At 34.3% G+C, this 15,368-nt stretch overlaps 2 protein-coding genes across 2 annotated transcripts in view; both read left to right on the top strand.

The window, feature by feature from the left end:
• LOC145685043 (serine protease inhibitor 3/4-like) overlaps positions 1–6,388 on the top strand; it is a 71,177-nt gene extending 64,789 nt beyond the window's left edge. The window contains 1 exon segment of the mRNA XM_081757387.1: positions 4,041–6,388. Within this exon segment, the coding sequence (XP_081613513.1) occupies positions 4,041–4,145 (105 nt within the window). The 3' untranslated portion in view covers positions 4,146–6,388.
• Positions 6,389–7,043: 655 nt separating this feature from the next.
• LOC145685042 (ephrin type-A receptor 3-like) lies at positions 7,044–7,394 on the top strand. The gene has a single exon (XM_081757386.1). It carries the CDS (start codon positions 7,044–7,046, stop codon positions 7,392–7,394), a length of 351 nt encoding a protein of 116 aa, XP_081613512.1.
• The last annotated feature ends 7,974 nt before the right edge of the window (positions 7,395–15,368 follow it).

Genomic DNA, 15,368 nt, shown 5'->3' with positions numbered 1-15,368 from the left:
GTAAGTTACATATGTATGATAAACCAGTCTGTAGTCTTATTGTTATTATTTTATTTATAGCATAGTAATGTTAGAATAGTTCAGATTCTCAGAGCAAATTATTAAGGTACGCTAAAAAAAACAGAAAGGGAGGAAAAAAGAAGCCGAACGCTTGAACTGCTAAACTCAAGTAGTTCCCATTCGTAAGATATAAATCAGGCGTGCATTCAGAATTTTTTCTGCAGGATCTCGAAAGTGGGTATAATATTGAAAGAAACAGATACGACGTTATGCTGCATCCGAGTAAACGATAAATAATTTCCAAGTAGCGGACATTGTGCACCCCAGGAACACTTTTTAAATTTTGCTTTCGAAAACGGAGTATATTTGTGCTATACTAAAAAGAAAAAAATGTTCCTGATAACCTGATATTTTAGAAAATGACTTGAGATAGCGAACAAAGAAACAATCAAATACAATCAAAGAAATACAATCAATTTTTATACACAAAACATTTTTTAACTGAAAAAAAATCGTATATAAAATTACCGAATCGGAGAAATGTAGTTAGCTAATTTCCCGTACAACTTAAATATTAAAAAAAAAAAAAAAAAAGTAGAGAGAGAAGCAGATCAACAATACGAGATGAACCTCTTGAGATCCCATGGACATGTTCATTACAAACGTTCTTAAACTAGGATACAGTGACCGAAATGGCAGACGAAAAGGTTTGTACTTCAATATTCAACTATACACTCCAGCAAATGTCGATTTTACCATTAAAGTTGGGAACCCATATTTTGTTGTAAAATACTTGAATTAGTGCTACCACTGTTGCTATAATAATAATAATAATAATAATAATAATAATAATAATAATAATAATAATAATAATAATAATAATAATAATAATAATAATAATAATAATAGAGTGTTGGCTCCTCATTCGAGATGTCTTGTGATCGAATATCAAGCAGGCCATGCTTCACTGAGATTTTCTGTTTTAATCCTCAGCCACACCATGTAAATATGGGGATGATACATTGAACATATACCTTAGGTGATTTTTCTCCCATTACCTTTACTTTTCATGCGCCCATCTGTAGTATCCTTGTCCTTTAGGAAAAATAGCTTATTAGTTGCTCTTTTTCTGTTTACTGGTCGACCATAGAATTTAAAAATAATAGTAAAATGAAACATAGCGGTTGAACACAACAATTAAAAAATATTTCGATTGTTATTTTATTTTTTTGGACTCTTTATCTATATGAAGTAGAACTCCCATCAAACAAAAATCAGCACAAAGAGGGGAGGATTACGTAATATAGGGTCACTGTTATGTTTATGTATTGAAAAATAAATGTACAGTTTGTATCCTCTTTCTTCTTAAACTAGTTGGAAATTAGCTAATGGTTATTTCATTGTGGAATTTTAAATACGTTGGAACAAGGGCACCGATCTCTATGTAACTTTGAGGGGACCCATTCATAAAATAAATATAACAATACATATAACAAGAAAAAATACATATGAAAATACATATTCATAAATATATAGGGGGTCCACGTGAGCTTTGGGGGGGCCCCCGGCTCCCCAGGATCGGCGCCTTTGCGTAGGAATACAATTAATATACCGATATTGAATGTTTGCTTCTAAACGTGCCGGTATGAAAAGTAATGGAATAAGTAGTAATGGTATGGCATACCGGTGTATACCACCTCATTTCGAGCACTTCTGGGATTGAACCAGAAACCCCTGGCACCGGAGGTAAGCACTCTTCAGTTTCTGTTAATCTTACTAAACTTTTTATTCTCACACTTGTGAATCTTCATTGGATTCGATAGGATACTACTGTTGTGTTTTAGTTACTTCTAAACCCGTGTTTCTGTTTATTGTTTTAAATTGGAAGTAATTTCCTGAGCATCGTGCATTGGCTACTGACCTTTTTTGTGATGGGAATAAACAGCTTCGAAGCTCATGTTTCCATCCAGAATACTGAAATATGCCTTGCTAACTCAGATCTTTCATAGAGGTCCAACGTTGCCATATGGTTAGCACTCGCATACCGATGCCAAGGACCAATTGATTGGGGGTCAGTCACTGACCCCAAACTATATGCTAAATGTATACAGAAATTACTGCTTTTCTGTGGTTAATTTTAGTTAACAATATTTTTCCTAGACCTCCAAACTATGCAATGGCACTAATCACATTTGAGAGCAACTCTGCATAAAGCTCTTTCAGTCTTATTTGAATAAATCACTCACGGTCAATACTTATCATTCCTTTATTATCATATTCTTTATTAATATATTAACATTGTGTAACAGAGGCCGGTAGCTAGCCCAAAACTGTAGGGGGCGGTAGAAAATATGGTTGGATCGGGCCAACTCTATTTACCTTTAAAAATCATATTCTTCCTCTTGGCTTTTATTTGTTTCACTCTTTTGCTGCTTTACCAATGCAAAAGAAATGTTATGATAATAATAACAATTACGCCTTGTTATTTCGGGTACACCCACCCCGTCGTAATATATGTTGAAATAATCAGCAAAATCACCCGCTCAGGACTCTGGCTGTACGATTAATAGCAAACGTAATTGCAGGTCATGTATTCATATCTTTAGTAGGCAATACAGTTTCTTATCTATTGAAAACAGAGTGGACCCGATCCAACCATATTATGCTTTATCACTATATTTTAGTCCATTTCCAAGCCTACAGTGAAAATTTTAGGGGCAGCAAAAATTTAGTGGGACCGGCCCCCTGATTACAGCTTTGGTAAAACATGACTTGTAAATATTTTTTTCTTTTAAAAATAGAAGAAATGAAAGAAAATGGATACAAACTATTATTATTGGTCTGTGCCCCAATAATAATATTATTATTATAATTAATAATAATAATAATATAAATAAATAAATAATGCATCAATATTTTTAACATCACCGGAAAATTAAAAATAAATATGATTTTTCTCTTTATCATTGTTCAGTTTCACTATAATACTTTTATATTTGCTTTACTCCGCACGGCAAGGTCCGCGGAGCCGTTAGTTACGCCCTTGCGCCCTTTCCATATATGATAAATTAATTAAGAGGACAATATTGACAAATCTCAAAGACATACGAATAAATATTAATTCTAGGGTCTCTAAAGTAGATATATACATATATTTTTTTTCTTTACTGAAATTGGCCCACGAATCACTTTTATTTTACTCTGTGCTCTTTTGTTTATGTAATGTAGTGAACCCGTTTGATGCTTTATTTATAATTACATGGGAAGAAAATAAAATTACTTCCACAGTGGCAACTAATCAAGCTGACGATGATGACGATGACAATGATACTATATAGATGCCGGGAAGGGAAGCAACGGACCTATTTATATGACGTTGACTTTTTTGTTTCAAGAATACATACAGAAGAATAAAACATTTAGAATTGTGTGTTGTTGATAATGAAAGATGTTTTAATTGTTGTCTATGATCGGAAATTGAAATATGTTGAATATGCTCATTTTTGAATATTTGTCTATATTTAGGATGTTGATTTTATGTTGTATTGTAATTTTAGTTGTTAAGATGGCATTAGATAACGTAAACATGATATCCAAACAATGTAAGTGGTAATCCAATTCGAATAGTCTTAATAATTTCTTTTTTTTTTTAATTTTTTAATTATCCAATCTCCTGCAACGTAAAAACGAGGCTCAATAAACAATCTATGTAAAATAGTCTTAAGTGATATTGTTAATACTTAGCGCAGTTTCGTTGGAAATTTGGTACTTAACAAATAGAGACTACAAGTTGTCAGCCGAGAAACTATTATTCTATTCTGTTATTATGTTGATGGTTACCTAAGCCTTCCTTTTCAGCACATACAGAGAAAGATTAAAGTTTTGGTATAGTAACCCACAAATTACACCACTAAACATTCTCAATATAATCGCATTCAGCATATACAGACGAATAAGAAACTCAAAATATATTTTCTATTTTTTAGCTGTGTTTTGATTGTTTGTTAATGATATTACTGATTTATTTCTTCCTGAGGCAGGTTTGTGTCCTGAGGAAGACAATGGAGAATTTCCAACTGTTTGTCACATGGGCAATACTACTTGTGTGGGTTGTTTCTGCTGAAAAAGTAGTAGTTTTAGATTAAACTCAAGAATCCACTCTGGGATGGACGCGGTATGCGAATGGACTTCACCCTGATTCACGTGGATGGTTAGAAGAGGATTCTGTCGACTTAGAGAAAGAAATCAAGTTGAAGTCGTATGCCGTTTGTGATGTCGCTTATCAAAATGTGAACAATTGGCTATTAACGCCATTCATTGAGCAAGGGATAGCCAACAAAATTTACATAGAAATAAAATTTACTATTCGAGACTGTTCCCAGTCTTTCATTTATGCATTATCGTGTGAGCACAAGTCTAATGTATTCTATTATTAGATTGATGGTCCCCTTCGAGAGACATCTCCTTGGAAAGATGAAAGTTACAACCAAAGTAGTCAAATAGCTGTTAATAAAGGATAGTTGAGTACAAATAGTGAAATAATTAATACTGTATTAATATCTAATTCTGTAACTAAGAAAGGTGTCTTTTTTGCGTTCCATGATAAAGGAGCTTGCATCTCATTAATTGCAATTAAAGTGTACTATATTACTTGTGCCGAGGTAATAGCTAATTTTCCATTCTTTCCAACCACCCCAGCAGGCCGAGGCGAATCATCCGCTGTAACTGTGACTGGCACCTGTATGGTTAATGCGGAAGTGCAAAATACTCCAACGTATCTGGCCAAGGTGATGGAAGAAGGAGCAATTTTACAGGTGGATGCAAATGTAAAAACGGATATCATGTCAATTTGTAGGAGGAGACCTGTGGGCTCATGGAAGCGGGTTTTAGCATAGTAGTGAAAACTGAGGATAGAATTACTTACACAGTGACACCTTATGAAATTGACGATGATGGAAAGCAATCAAGAATAACTGATTCAGTAGTTGTTGGTGTACTGATTTTGTGCGTTATTATATTTTTCTGATGTATTTTATCTTTTTTAAAATGGGATGTTAGGAATAAATTTGCTTTCAATAATACAGATGGCAATCGAGAAAGTAGAGGAAATGTGGAAAAGACAGGAAATTTGGAGAATATAGAAAATCCAGAAAGTAGAGAAAATGTAGAAAATATAGAAAACCTAGAAAATATAGAAAAAGAGAAAATATAGAATATAAATGCCTGGAAGGGAAGCAACGAACCTATTTATATGACATTGAGTTTTTCGTTTCAAGAATACGTACAGAAGAATAAAACATTTAGAATTGTGTGTTGTTGATAATGTAAAATGTTTTAATTGTTGTCTATGATCGGAAATTGAAATATGTTGAATATGCTCATTTTTGAATGTTTGTCTATATTTAGGATGTTGGTTTATGTTGTATCGTAATTTTAGTTGTTAAGATGGCACTAGATAACGTAAACATGATAACCAAACAATGTAAGTGGTAATCCAATTCGAATAGTCTTAATAATTTCTTTTTTTTAAAAAATTTCTTAATTATCCAATCTCCTGCAACGTAAAAACGAGGCTCAATAAACAATCTATGTAAAATAGTCTTAAGTGACTATTGTTAATACTTAGCGCAGTTTCGTTGGAAATTTGGTACTTAACAAATAGAAACTACAAGTTGTCAGCCGAGAAACTATTATTCTATTCTGTTATTATGTTGATAGTTGACCTAAGCCTTCCTTTTCAGCACATAAATAGAAAGATTAAAGTTTTCGTATAGTAACCCACAAATTACACCACTAAACATTCTCAATGTAATCGCATACAGCATATACAGACGAATAAGAAACGCAAAATATATTTTCTATTTTTTAGCTGTGTTTTGATTGTTTGTTAATGACATTACTGATTTATTTCTTCCTGAGACAGGTTTGTGTCCTGAGGAGGACAATGGAGAATTTCCAACTGTTTGTGACATGGGCAATACTACTTGTGTGGGTTGTTTCTGCTGAAAAAGTACCGTAAAACGGGGCTACTTTGACAGGTTTTGGACTAGTTTAGATGTGTACACGGGACACTTTCTGCAATCAATGAATGATACTATTCTCATCATAACAATAGGTATCTAGGCTATCACATCCACTACTAAACCTAAGTCTCTACAAGTAAGTTTTGGCGGGAAGAAATTAAGAAATACCGGTCAAAGTAGCCCCAGGGGTGGGGCTACTTTGACATCTTATGTATTTGCTGCATAAGGTCAAAGTTACTCAACGTATGGACTTATTTTGACATGGAATTTATGTAAAGTGTATAAAACACTTTTGTCATGTGTAAGGTGCGGTATGCTGTATACTTGATAGGCACGAAATCTTTATTTTGTTGTGGCACATCATTATACACCACTATACAAGTTTATCTAAAGCTTTACTTTTAACATCTTTTACTTTGAACATACACGGTGCTTTTACCTTACATTGTTACTTTATTTTTTACTCTATTCTTTTTACCTTACTTTACTTTTAACATAATTGCATATGCACCGGTATATTATCTTTACATGTAAGAATGGAAAGAAAAACCTTAGTCGTCAACATCACAGTCGTAACAAGCATACTGAGGATTTTTTGATCCACCATTACAAAACCCACACACCCATTTTTTGCACAGGACACATTGAATCCACTGTCTTCCACCCTTCCACGACACGTTGATATATATCGTCAGACTGCGAATTAGATTATTCATTTTGGGGGGGAATAAACAGTGGCGGATCTAGAAGTCCTTATATTATATATATTGGGGGACAGGAGGGATATTGAGAGGGGGTAAAAATACAATGGGAGAAATCACTCATCCCTCCGGCATTTCGCACCTTGGACACCATATCAGCCTTTATCTATGAAAGTATATGCAACAATTCTCACAGGAAGCAGGAATTGCTCATCTGTCAAAGTAGCCCCGCTCTATGTCAAAGTAACCCTAAATGTCAAAGTAGCCCCGTTTTACGGTAGTAGTTTTAGATACAATTCAAGAATCCACTCTGGGATGAATGCGTTATGCGAATGGACTTCATCCTGATTCACGTGGATGGTTAGAAGAGGATTCTGTCGACTTAGAGAAAGAAATCAAGTTGAAGTCGTATGCCGTTTGTGATGTCGCTTATCAAAATGTGAACAATTGGCTATTAACGCCATTCATTGAGCAAGGGATAGCCAACAGAATTTACATAGAAATAGAGTTTACTATTCGAGACTGTTCCCAGTCTTCCATTTATGCATTATCGTGTGAAAACAAGTTTAATGTATTCTATCATGAGATTGATGGTCCGCTTCGAGAGATATCTCCTTGGAAAGATGAAAGTTACAACCAAAGTAGTCAAATAGCTGTTAATAAAGGATAGTTGAGTATAAATAGTGAAATAATTAATACTGTAGTAATATCTAATTCTGTAAGTAAGAAAGGGTCTTTTTTTGCTTTCCATGATAAAGGAGCTTGCATCTCATTAATTGCAATTAAAGTGTACTATATTAGTCGTGCCGAGGTAATAGCTAATTTTGGATTCTTTCCAACCACCCCAGCAGGCCAAGGCGAATCATCCGCTGTAACTGTGACCTGTATGGATAATGCGGAAGTGCAAAAAATTTAACGTTTCTTTGCCAAGGTGATGGCAAATGGAGCAATTTTACAGGTGGATGCAAATGTAAAGGCGGATATAATGCCAAATTGGAGGAGGAGACCTGTGAGCTCATGGAAGCGGGTTATAGCCTAACAGTGAAAACTGAGGATAGAATTACTTACAGGGTGACACCTTATAAAGTTGACGATGATGGAAAGCAATCAAGAATAACTGGTTCGTTGGTTGTTGGTGTACTGATTTTGTGTGTTATTATATTTTTCTGTTGTATTTTATTTTTTTTAAATGGGATGCTAGGAATAACTTTGCCTTCAATAATACAGATGGCAATCGAGAAAGTAGAGAACATGTGGAAAAGAGAGAAAATGTAGAGAATATAGAAAATCCAGAAAGTACAGAAAATGTAGAAAATATAGAAAACCTAGAAAATATAGAGAAGAGAGAAAATAGGCAATATATAGATGCCGGGAAGGAGAGCAAGGAACATATTTACATGTCGTTGAATTTTCCGTTTCCATATAAGTACAGACGAATAGAACATCTAGAATTATGTGTTGTTGATAATGTAAGATATTTTAATTGTTTTCCATGATCGGAAATAGGAATATGTCGAATATGCTCATTTTAGAGTATTTGTCTATTTTTAGGATGTTGATTTTATGTTGTATTGTAATTTTAGTTGTTAAGGTGGTACTAGATAACGTAAACATGATAACCAAACAATATAAGCGGTAATATTATTCGAATAATCTTAATCAATATTTTTAGAAAACATTTCTTAATTATCCTACCTCCAGCAATATAAAAACATGGCTCAATAGACAATTTATGTAAAAAAAGTCTTAAGTGGTTGTTAATGAATAGCGCAGTTTGGTGGCCATATTTCTATCATAATTTCGATAGTTATTCGTTATCAAGATATATTAAAAATCGGGATATTGTTATGATTTTTGACAAATAAGTTTTCTTCATGGGGTTCATATATATGTTGAGTTTTGTTTTACTGATTTTAATAGTTTCGGTGGTGCCAAAATTTATATCATATTTTTGAAAAATTTTCAATGCACTGCTTGAAGAGTGACGGAGGGAGTCTTGGTGTCTTTCGTACTCTTTGTGTTTCGTGTTCTTGATTTGTGATTGTTAATGTAGATCTGAAGGATACGGTATATAGATTTGCGTTAGCTTTTTTTGGTTGAATAATTTGGTATTTGACTGCGCTAAAAATTAACAATATCACATAAGACTATTTTACCTAGACTGTTTTGTGATTGGTTGAAATATTTTTGGTAGTCAATCAGGGTTAAGGGACCTTTTTGCTGTCTTATATGAACCAGTGGTGTTTTTTGTATGTCGTATTATATTGAAAAGTAAGTTACCTTTAAAGCTTACCGAGATTGCTTATTAAGAATAGTATTTATGTTGATTATTGAGTCAACATAGTAAAGTATGTTGACTAGTGAAATATCTTTGATATTTTGGTATGAGATACTGAGTGTTGTGTTTTATTAAGTGTTTTTTACTGTTTTATTTCTTCGAAAATTAAAGATTTTTAAAAGCAAAGATTTTAAAAAGAATATTGATTTCTTCTTTTGCCCAACCAAATTGTTCTAATTAATTAATCGCGTTCTCGTATAAAGTCGTCTCTCCTTATTTTCTGATTTGCTTCTTGTAAATAGAAAAAAATAAACTATCGAAAGTTATTTTGTAATTGCAGTTTCATTTAAATGCAATCCTTAGAGAGAAGGATGTCACTTATTGGCCATTTACAAAACTGTAACCCACAAATTATACCACTAAACATTCTCAATATAATCGCATTCAGCATATACAGACGAATAATGAAAGTAAAATGTATTCTCTATTTTCTAGATGTGTTTTATTTGTTTGGTAATAACATTACTGATTTATTTCTTCCTGAGGCAGTTTAAGTCCTGAGGAAGACAATGGAAAATTTCCAACTGTTTGTCACATGGGCAATACCACTCCTGTGGTTTGTTTCTGCTGAAAAAGTAGTAGTTTTCGATACAACTCAAGAACCCACTCTGGGATGGACGCGGTATGCGAATGGACTTCACCCTGATTCACGTGGATGGTTAGAAGAGGATTCTGTCGACTTAGAGAAAGAAATCAAGTTGAAGTCGTATGCCGTTTGTGATGTCGCTTATGAAAATGTGAACAATTGGCTATTAACGCCATTCATTGAGCAAGGGATAGCCAACAGAATTTACATGAAAATAAAGTTTACTATTCGAGACTGTTCCCAGTCTTCCATTTATGCATTAAAGCGTGAAAACAAGTTTAATGTGTTCTTTTATTAAGAGATTGATGGTCTGCTTTGAGAGATATCGCCTTGAAAAGATGAAAGTTACAACCAAAGTAGACAAATAGCTGTTAATAAAGGATAGTTGAGTATAAATAGTGAAATAATTAATACTGTAGTAATATCTAATTTTGTAATTAAGAAAGCTGTCTTTTTTGCGTTCCATGATAAAGGAGCTTGCATCTCATTAATTGCAATTAAAGTGTACTATATTAGTTGTGTCGAGGTAATAGGTAATTTTGCATTCTTTCCAACCACCCCAGTAGGCTAATGATCCGCTGTAACTGCGACTGGTACCTGTATGGTTAATGCAAATGTGCAAAAACTCTAACGTTTCTGTGCCAAGGTGATGGCAAATGGAGCAATCTTACAGGTGGATGCAAATGTAAAGACGGATATAATGCCAAATTGGAGGAGGAGACCTGTGAGCTCATGGAAGCGGGTTAGAGCATAACAGTGACAACGAGGATAGAATTCCTCACAGAGTGACACCTTATGTAAGTTGACGATGATGGAAAGCAATCAAGAATAACTGGTTCGTTGGTTGTTGGTGTGCTGATTTTGTGCGTTATTATATTATTCTGTTGTATTTTATCTCTTTTAAAATGGGATGCTAGGAATAACTTTGCTTTCAATAATACAGATGGCAATCGACATGGTAGAGAACATGTGGAAAAGAGAGAAAATGTAGAGAATATAGAAAATCCAAAAAGTACATAAAATGTAGAAAATATAGAAAACCTAGAAAATATAGAGAAGAGAGAAAATATGGAATATATAGATGCCGGGAAGGGGAGCAAGGAACATATTTACATGTCGTTGAATTTTCCGTTTCCATATAAGTACAGACGAATAGAACATCTAGAGTTATGTGTTGTTGATAATGTAAGATATTTTAATTGTTTTCTATGATCGGAAATAGGAATATGTCGAATATGCTCATTTTAGAGTATTTGTCTATTTTTAGGATGTTGATTTTATGTTGTATTGTAATTTTAGTTGTTAAGGTGGTACTAGATAACGTAAACATGATAACCAAACAATGTAAGTGGTAATACAATTCGAATAGTATTAATCAATATTTTTAGAAAACATTTCTTAATTATCCTACCTCCAGCAATATAAAAACAAGGCTCCATAAATAATTTATGTAAAATAGTTTTAAGTGGTATTGTTCATATTTAGTGTAGTTTCAGTGGCCATATTTATATCATAATTTCGATACTTATTCCTTATCAAGATATATTAAATATCGCGATATTGTTATGATTTTTGACAAATATGTTTTCTTCATGGGTGTTCATACATATGTTGAGTTTGGTTTTAGTGATTTTAATAGTTTTGGTGGTGCCAAAATTTATATCATATTTTTGAAAAAAATTCAGCGCGCTTCGTGAAGAGTGACTATGGATTCATTGGTGTCTTTCGTACTCTTTGTATTCGCGTTCTTGATTTGCGATTGTTATTGTAGATCTGAAGGATACGGTATATAGATTTGCGTTAGCTTTTCTTTAGGTTGAATAATTTGGTATTTGACTGCGCTAAATTTATTTATTTATTTAACAATCACCAGATACAGCTCAGAGGCTATTTCACACTGGATATCTAAGAACAACAACAATGGAAAGGATTTTGCGAAGGTATCGGCCAGGGCCTGTTTAATAGGTACCATCCCGGCATTTGCCTGGTAGGACTGAGGAAAACCCTGGAAAACCCCAGTCAGGATGGTCGGCCAACGCTCTACCACTTCAGCTACTTCGCTCGGTACTAAATATTAACAATATCACTTAAGACAATTTTACATAGATTGTTTTGTGATTGGTTGAAATATTTTTGGTAGCGGGACCTTTTTGCTGTCTTACATAAACCAGTGTTTTTTTTAGTATCTCGAATTATATTGAAAACTAAGTTACTTTTAAAGCTTACATAGATTGTTTATTAAGAATCGTATTTATGTTGGTTATTTAGTCAACATAGTCCAGTGTGTTGACTAGTGAAACATCCTTGATATTTTGGTATGAGATACTGAGTGTTGTGTTTTATTAGTTTATTCTTTTGCAAAATCAAATTGTTCTAATTAATCGATCGCGTTCCCATATAATGTCGTCTCTCTTTATTCTCTGATTTGCTTTTTGTAAATAGAAAAAATAGAGTTTCGAAAGGTATTTTGTAATTGCACCTTCATTGAAATGCGAACCTTGGGGAGAGTGATGTTACTTATTGGCCATCTGCAAAACTATAACCCACAAATTATACCACTAAACATTATCAATGTAATCGCATTTTGCATATACTATTGCTCTCAACGGGTCGGGTCGGGTCGGTGACCCGAATTCACCGACCCGACCCGACCAGTGACCCGAATTGACCGTCCCGACCCGACCCGTGATCCGATCCCATTGACCTGACCCGACAACCCGACTTGAGCGAACCCGACCTGACCGATAACCCGACGCGAATAACCCGACCCGACAACCCGATCCGAGCCGATCTGACAACCCGACCCGAGCTGACGCGACTGACCGGACCCGACCCGATCCGTAATCCGACCCGTTTGAGAGAAGGCCCCGCGTGGCGTAGTCACTAACGCTCTCGTGTCCGGTGCGAGCGGTCCCGTGTTCGATTCCCGGTGGGGGCACTCGGTCGAAAGAGTGTAAAAACGCTTTTTGAGGCCAGCCACGCTGAATGAGGTTTTCCTGGGTATTTTTTATTCACACCAGGCAAATGCCGAGGTGGTACCTAACTTATAGGTTCCAGGACGCTTCCTTTCTTTTCCAATCCTTTCTTCCTTCCTTTTCCCCGGCTTGTGTGCTAGCCGAGGGACGTCATCCCTCAAAAACCTGAAGGGCTAAATGGCCTCAGATGCCGAAAGCCCAGAAATCTAAATCCCATCCCCATCCATCCCCCCGTTTGAGAGCACTATGGTCAGGACACTGGGTGAACACCAAAATGCACTCCCATTTTGAATTAAACCTGGACCACGTGTACCGAAGTCTTACACGTTAACCACTAGCTAGATCAAGCGCTAGATTTGTATATGCATCTTAATGAATAATTGACAGTTTTGAGGTTTGTTTTTTTTAATAATTGATACCAGTGTCCGACGTGGGAGAAAGTTATTTTTTTCTTGCTTCAGTTCTATGTGACGAAATTTGTATTCAAGGTCAGTGTTCTCACCTGCTCGGGCGGCAGGGGACTTCTCGGAAGGCAGTAGCAAGAGTCTTCTCGGAAGGCAGTAGCAAGAGTCTCTTGGCGGAGACAAAGGAAAATCGTTTAACTGCAATGATAAGTGTTGAGGAAACAGTAGAACAGCTGTGATTTTTTCCAACCCTTCAATTTTCATTCCAAAATAGGTTCTTATGATTCCGGGACCCGCGCCAATTGGATTTTTCTTTCTCGGTAATTAAAGCGTATTTTACATTATATATAGTTGCAAGTAAGAAGATACATAATATAAATTTTGTAATTTAAAATTTAAAAATATAGTATGATAATTAATTATAAAGTACTAATTTTATTTCATTACTTTCAGCCCAACAAATGAAATTCAAACAATTTGCATCCTGGGTCGCATTGGAAACAATAAAATTTGCATAACTACATGTATATATTTCACTATTTCGTAAGTGAATGAACCTTTATCAATGAAACAATATCATATTTTGAAATATTCACAATTAAATTTAATCAACATAAAAATCAATAGCATAATACTAATACAACACGAAAATATCACACATAAATTAAATTGCAATAAAAAGACAAGTAAACATTTTCAAAATGTTAAATACATCATCATACAACTACAACACTTATTAATTATAATACTCTACATTTATTACATTCCGGTTAGACGTTAGCCAGGATGGACCGAGCAGTAGATGTTTTGTTAGACCATTACACTTTTATAGTGCCTGCCCTTCTAAATTTAGAAGATACCACCCACATAATTATTGTTATCTGTTTCCAATCCCCGAGATGAGGTTTAAAAGAAAGAATAAAAGCTTAATATTAAAAAGAATATAGAAGGGTATAATACGAAAATAGCCTACTCCGGGCTTTAAACAAATATAAAATTACCCAAAATGGGAGGGAACCTCATCTCATGCCTTGCCAAACCACTTGGCATATTATTCCTTATTTAATAAAAGGCTTCGGCCGTCCGGACGTCACATAGTAGGTCACGAACGCCTACTAACGCCAAAACGATATCGAAGTGTGTATGCTTTTGTTTATCCCAACTTACTAAGTTTAGGATTTACAAGATGGTTTCGTGTCAACGACAAAGTATAACTGGAACAATTAAGTTCATCTGTTAAATATTTCAAATATTTATCACATTCTATCAATCTTTTCACTAACTTTTCGATGTTTTCGTTTCAACTCTTACTACGGTTAAATACAGATAAATCTACTTTCACAACATCATTGAAATTCACATGAATTGTTGTTTCAGATTCACACAAATCTACAATTAGACAATTTGGAGTTATGGACTCTAATTCTTTTTCATGTACATGTTTTTTTGGCAAGTTCTAACCAAAGTTGTTTAGTTTTTGAAGTGGGTTTCCAAACTTTCATACGATCTATTGAATGAGTTCCTAAAGATTCACCAGTAAGTGGGTCCATCAGTTCAAACACCTTATCTGTAACCTTTTGTTTACAAAGTAAAGTCCCCTTGTACAGATGAAAAAACTTGCTAATTTTCTTATCTACAGCTGAACTAAGATGACTTTGAAGCAAAAAAACAAATCGTTTTCTTTTATAACATATTTACCTTCTTGTGTTTTATTATATTTTTCATTTCTTTTTCTAATGTTTCCTTTTCTACGAAAATCGGCCATTATAAGTCTATTTTCCCAATTTAGAGGTTCATTTTTATCATATTCATAATTTATAACTATTCCGAAATGCCGAAACACAGATTATTGCGGTTTTACATTGAGATGAAGACTTGCTGGACTTACTCCTAAACTGCTACACACAGAATAGTTTAGTAAAATAACAATTTGGGGTATATACTTCTCCCACGTTACATGGTTATCATGACACAACAATTTAAACAAACGATTAGTTTCCCTGTGAATTCTCTCCACAACAGAACTCTTTGGATGATACGGACTAACATAATGGATTTTAACCCCATATTCCTTCATTTTTTCCTTGAACTTACTACAAACAAAACAACTACCATTATCTACTAAGACAGACAACGGAACACCCGAAAGTAGAAAATAATATTGTTCTAGACATTTTAAAACACATCTCGCAGTTGCATTTCTCATAGGAAACATTACATAATATTTACTAAAAACATCTAACACTGACAAAGCAAACTTATTTCCATTCTGAGAAGCTGGATACGGCCTTAAAATATCAATAGAAAGCATATCTCCTATGTTTTTTACTGCTACAGTCTG

This window comes from Thermobia domestica, chromosome 5, assembly GCF_964235325.1.
Source record: "Thermobia domestica chromosome 5, izTheDome1.hap1.1, whole genome shotgun sequence".
NCBI classification, from domain to species: Eukaryota; Metazoa; Arthropoda; class Insecta; order Zygentoma; family Lepismatidae; genus Thermobia; species Thermobia domestica.
The sequence above is the reverse complement of the archived record's forward strand: the minus strand, read 5'-3'. Positions and strand labels throughout refer to the sequence as shown.

What these genes read in the sequence shown, in the direction of transcription:
- LOC145685042 (XM_081757386.1), top strand. Translation starts at nt 7,044, where the DNA reads ATGCGTTATGCGAATGGACTTCATCCTGATTCACGTGGATGGTTAGAA.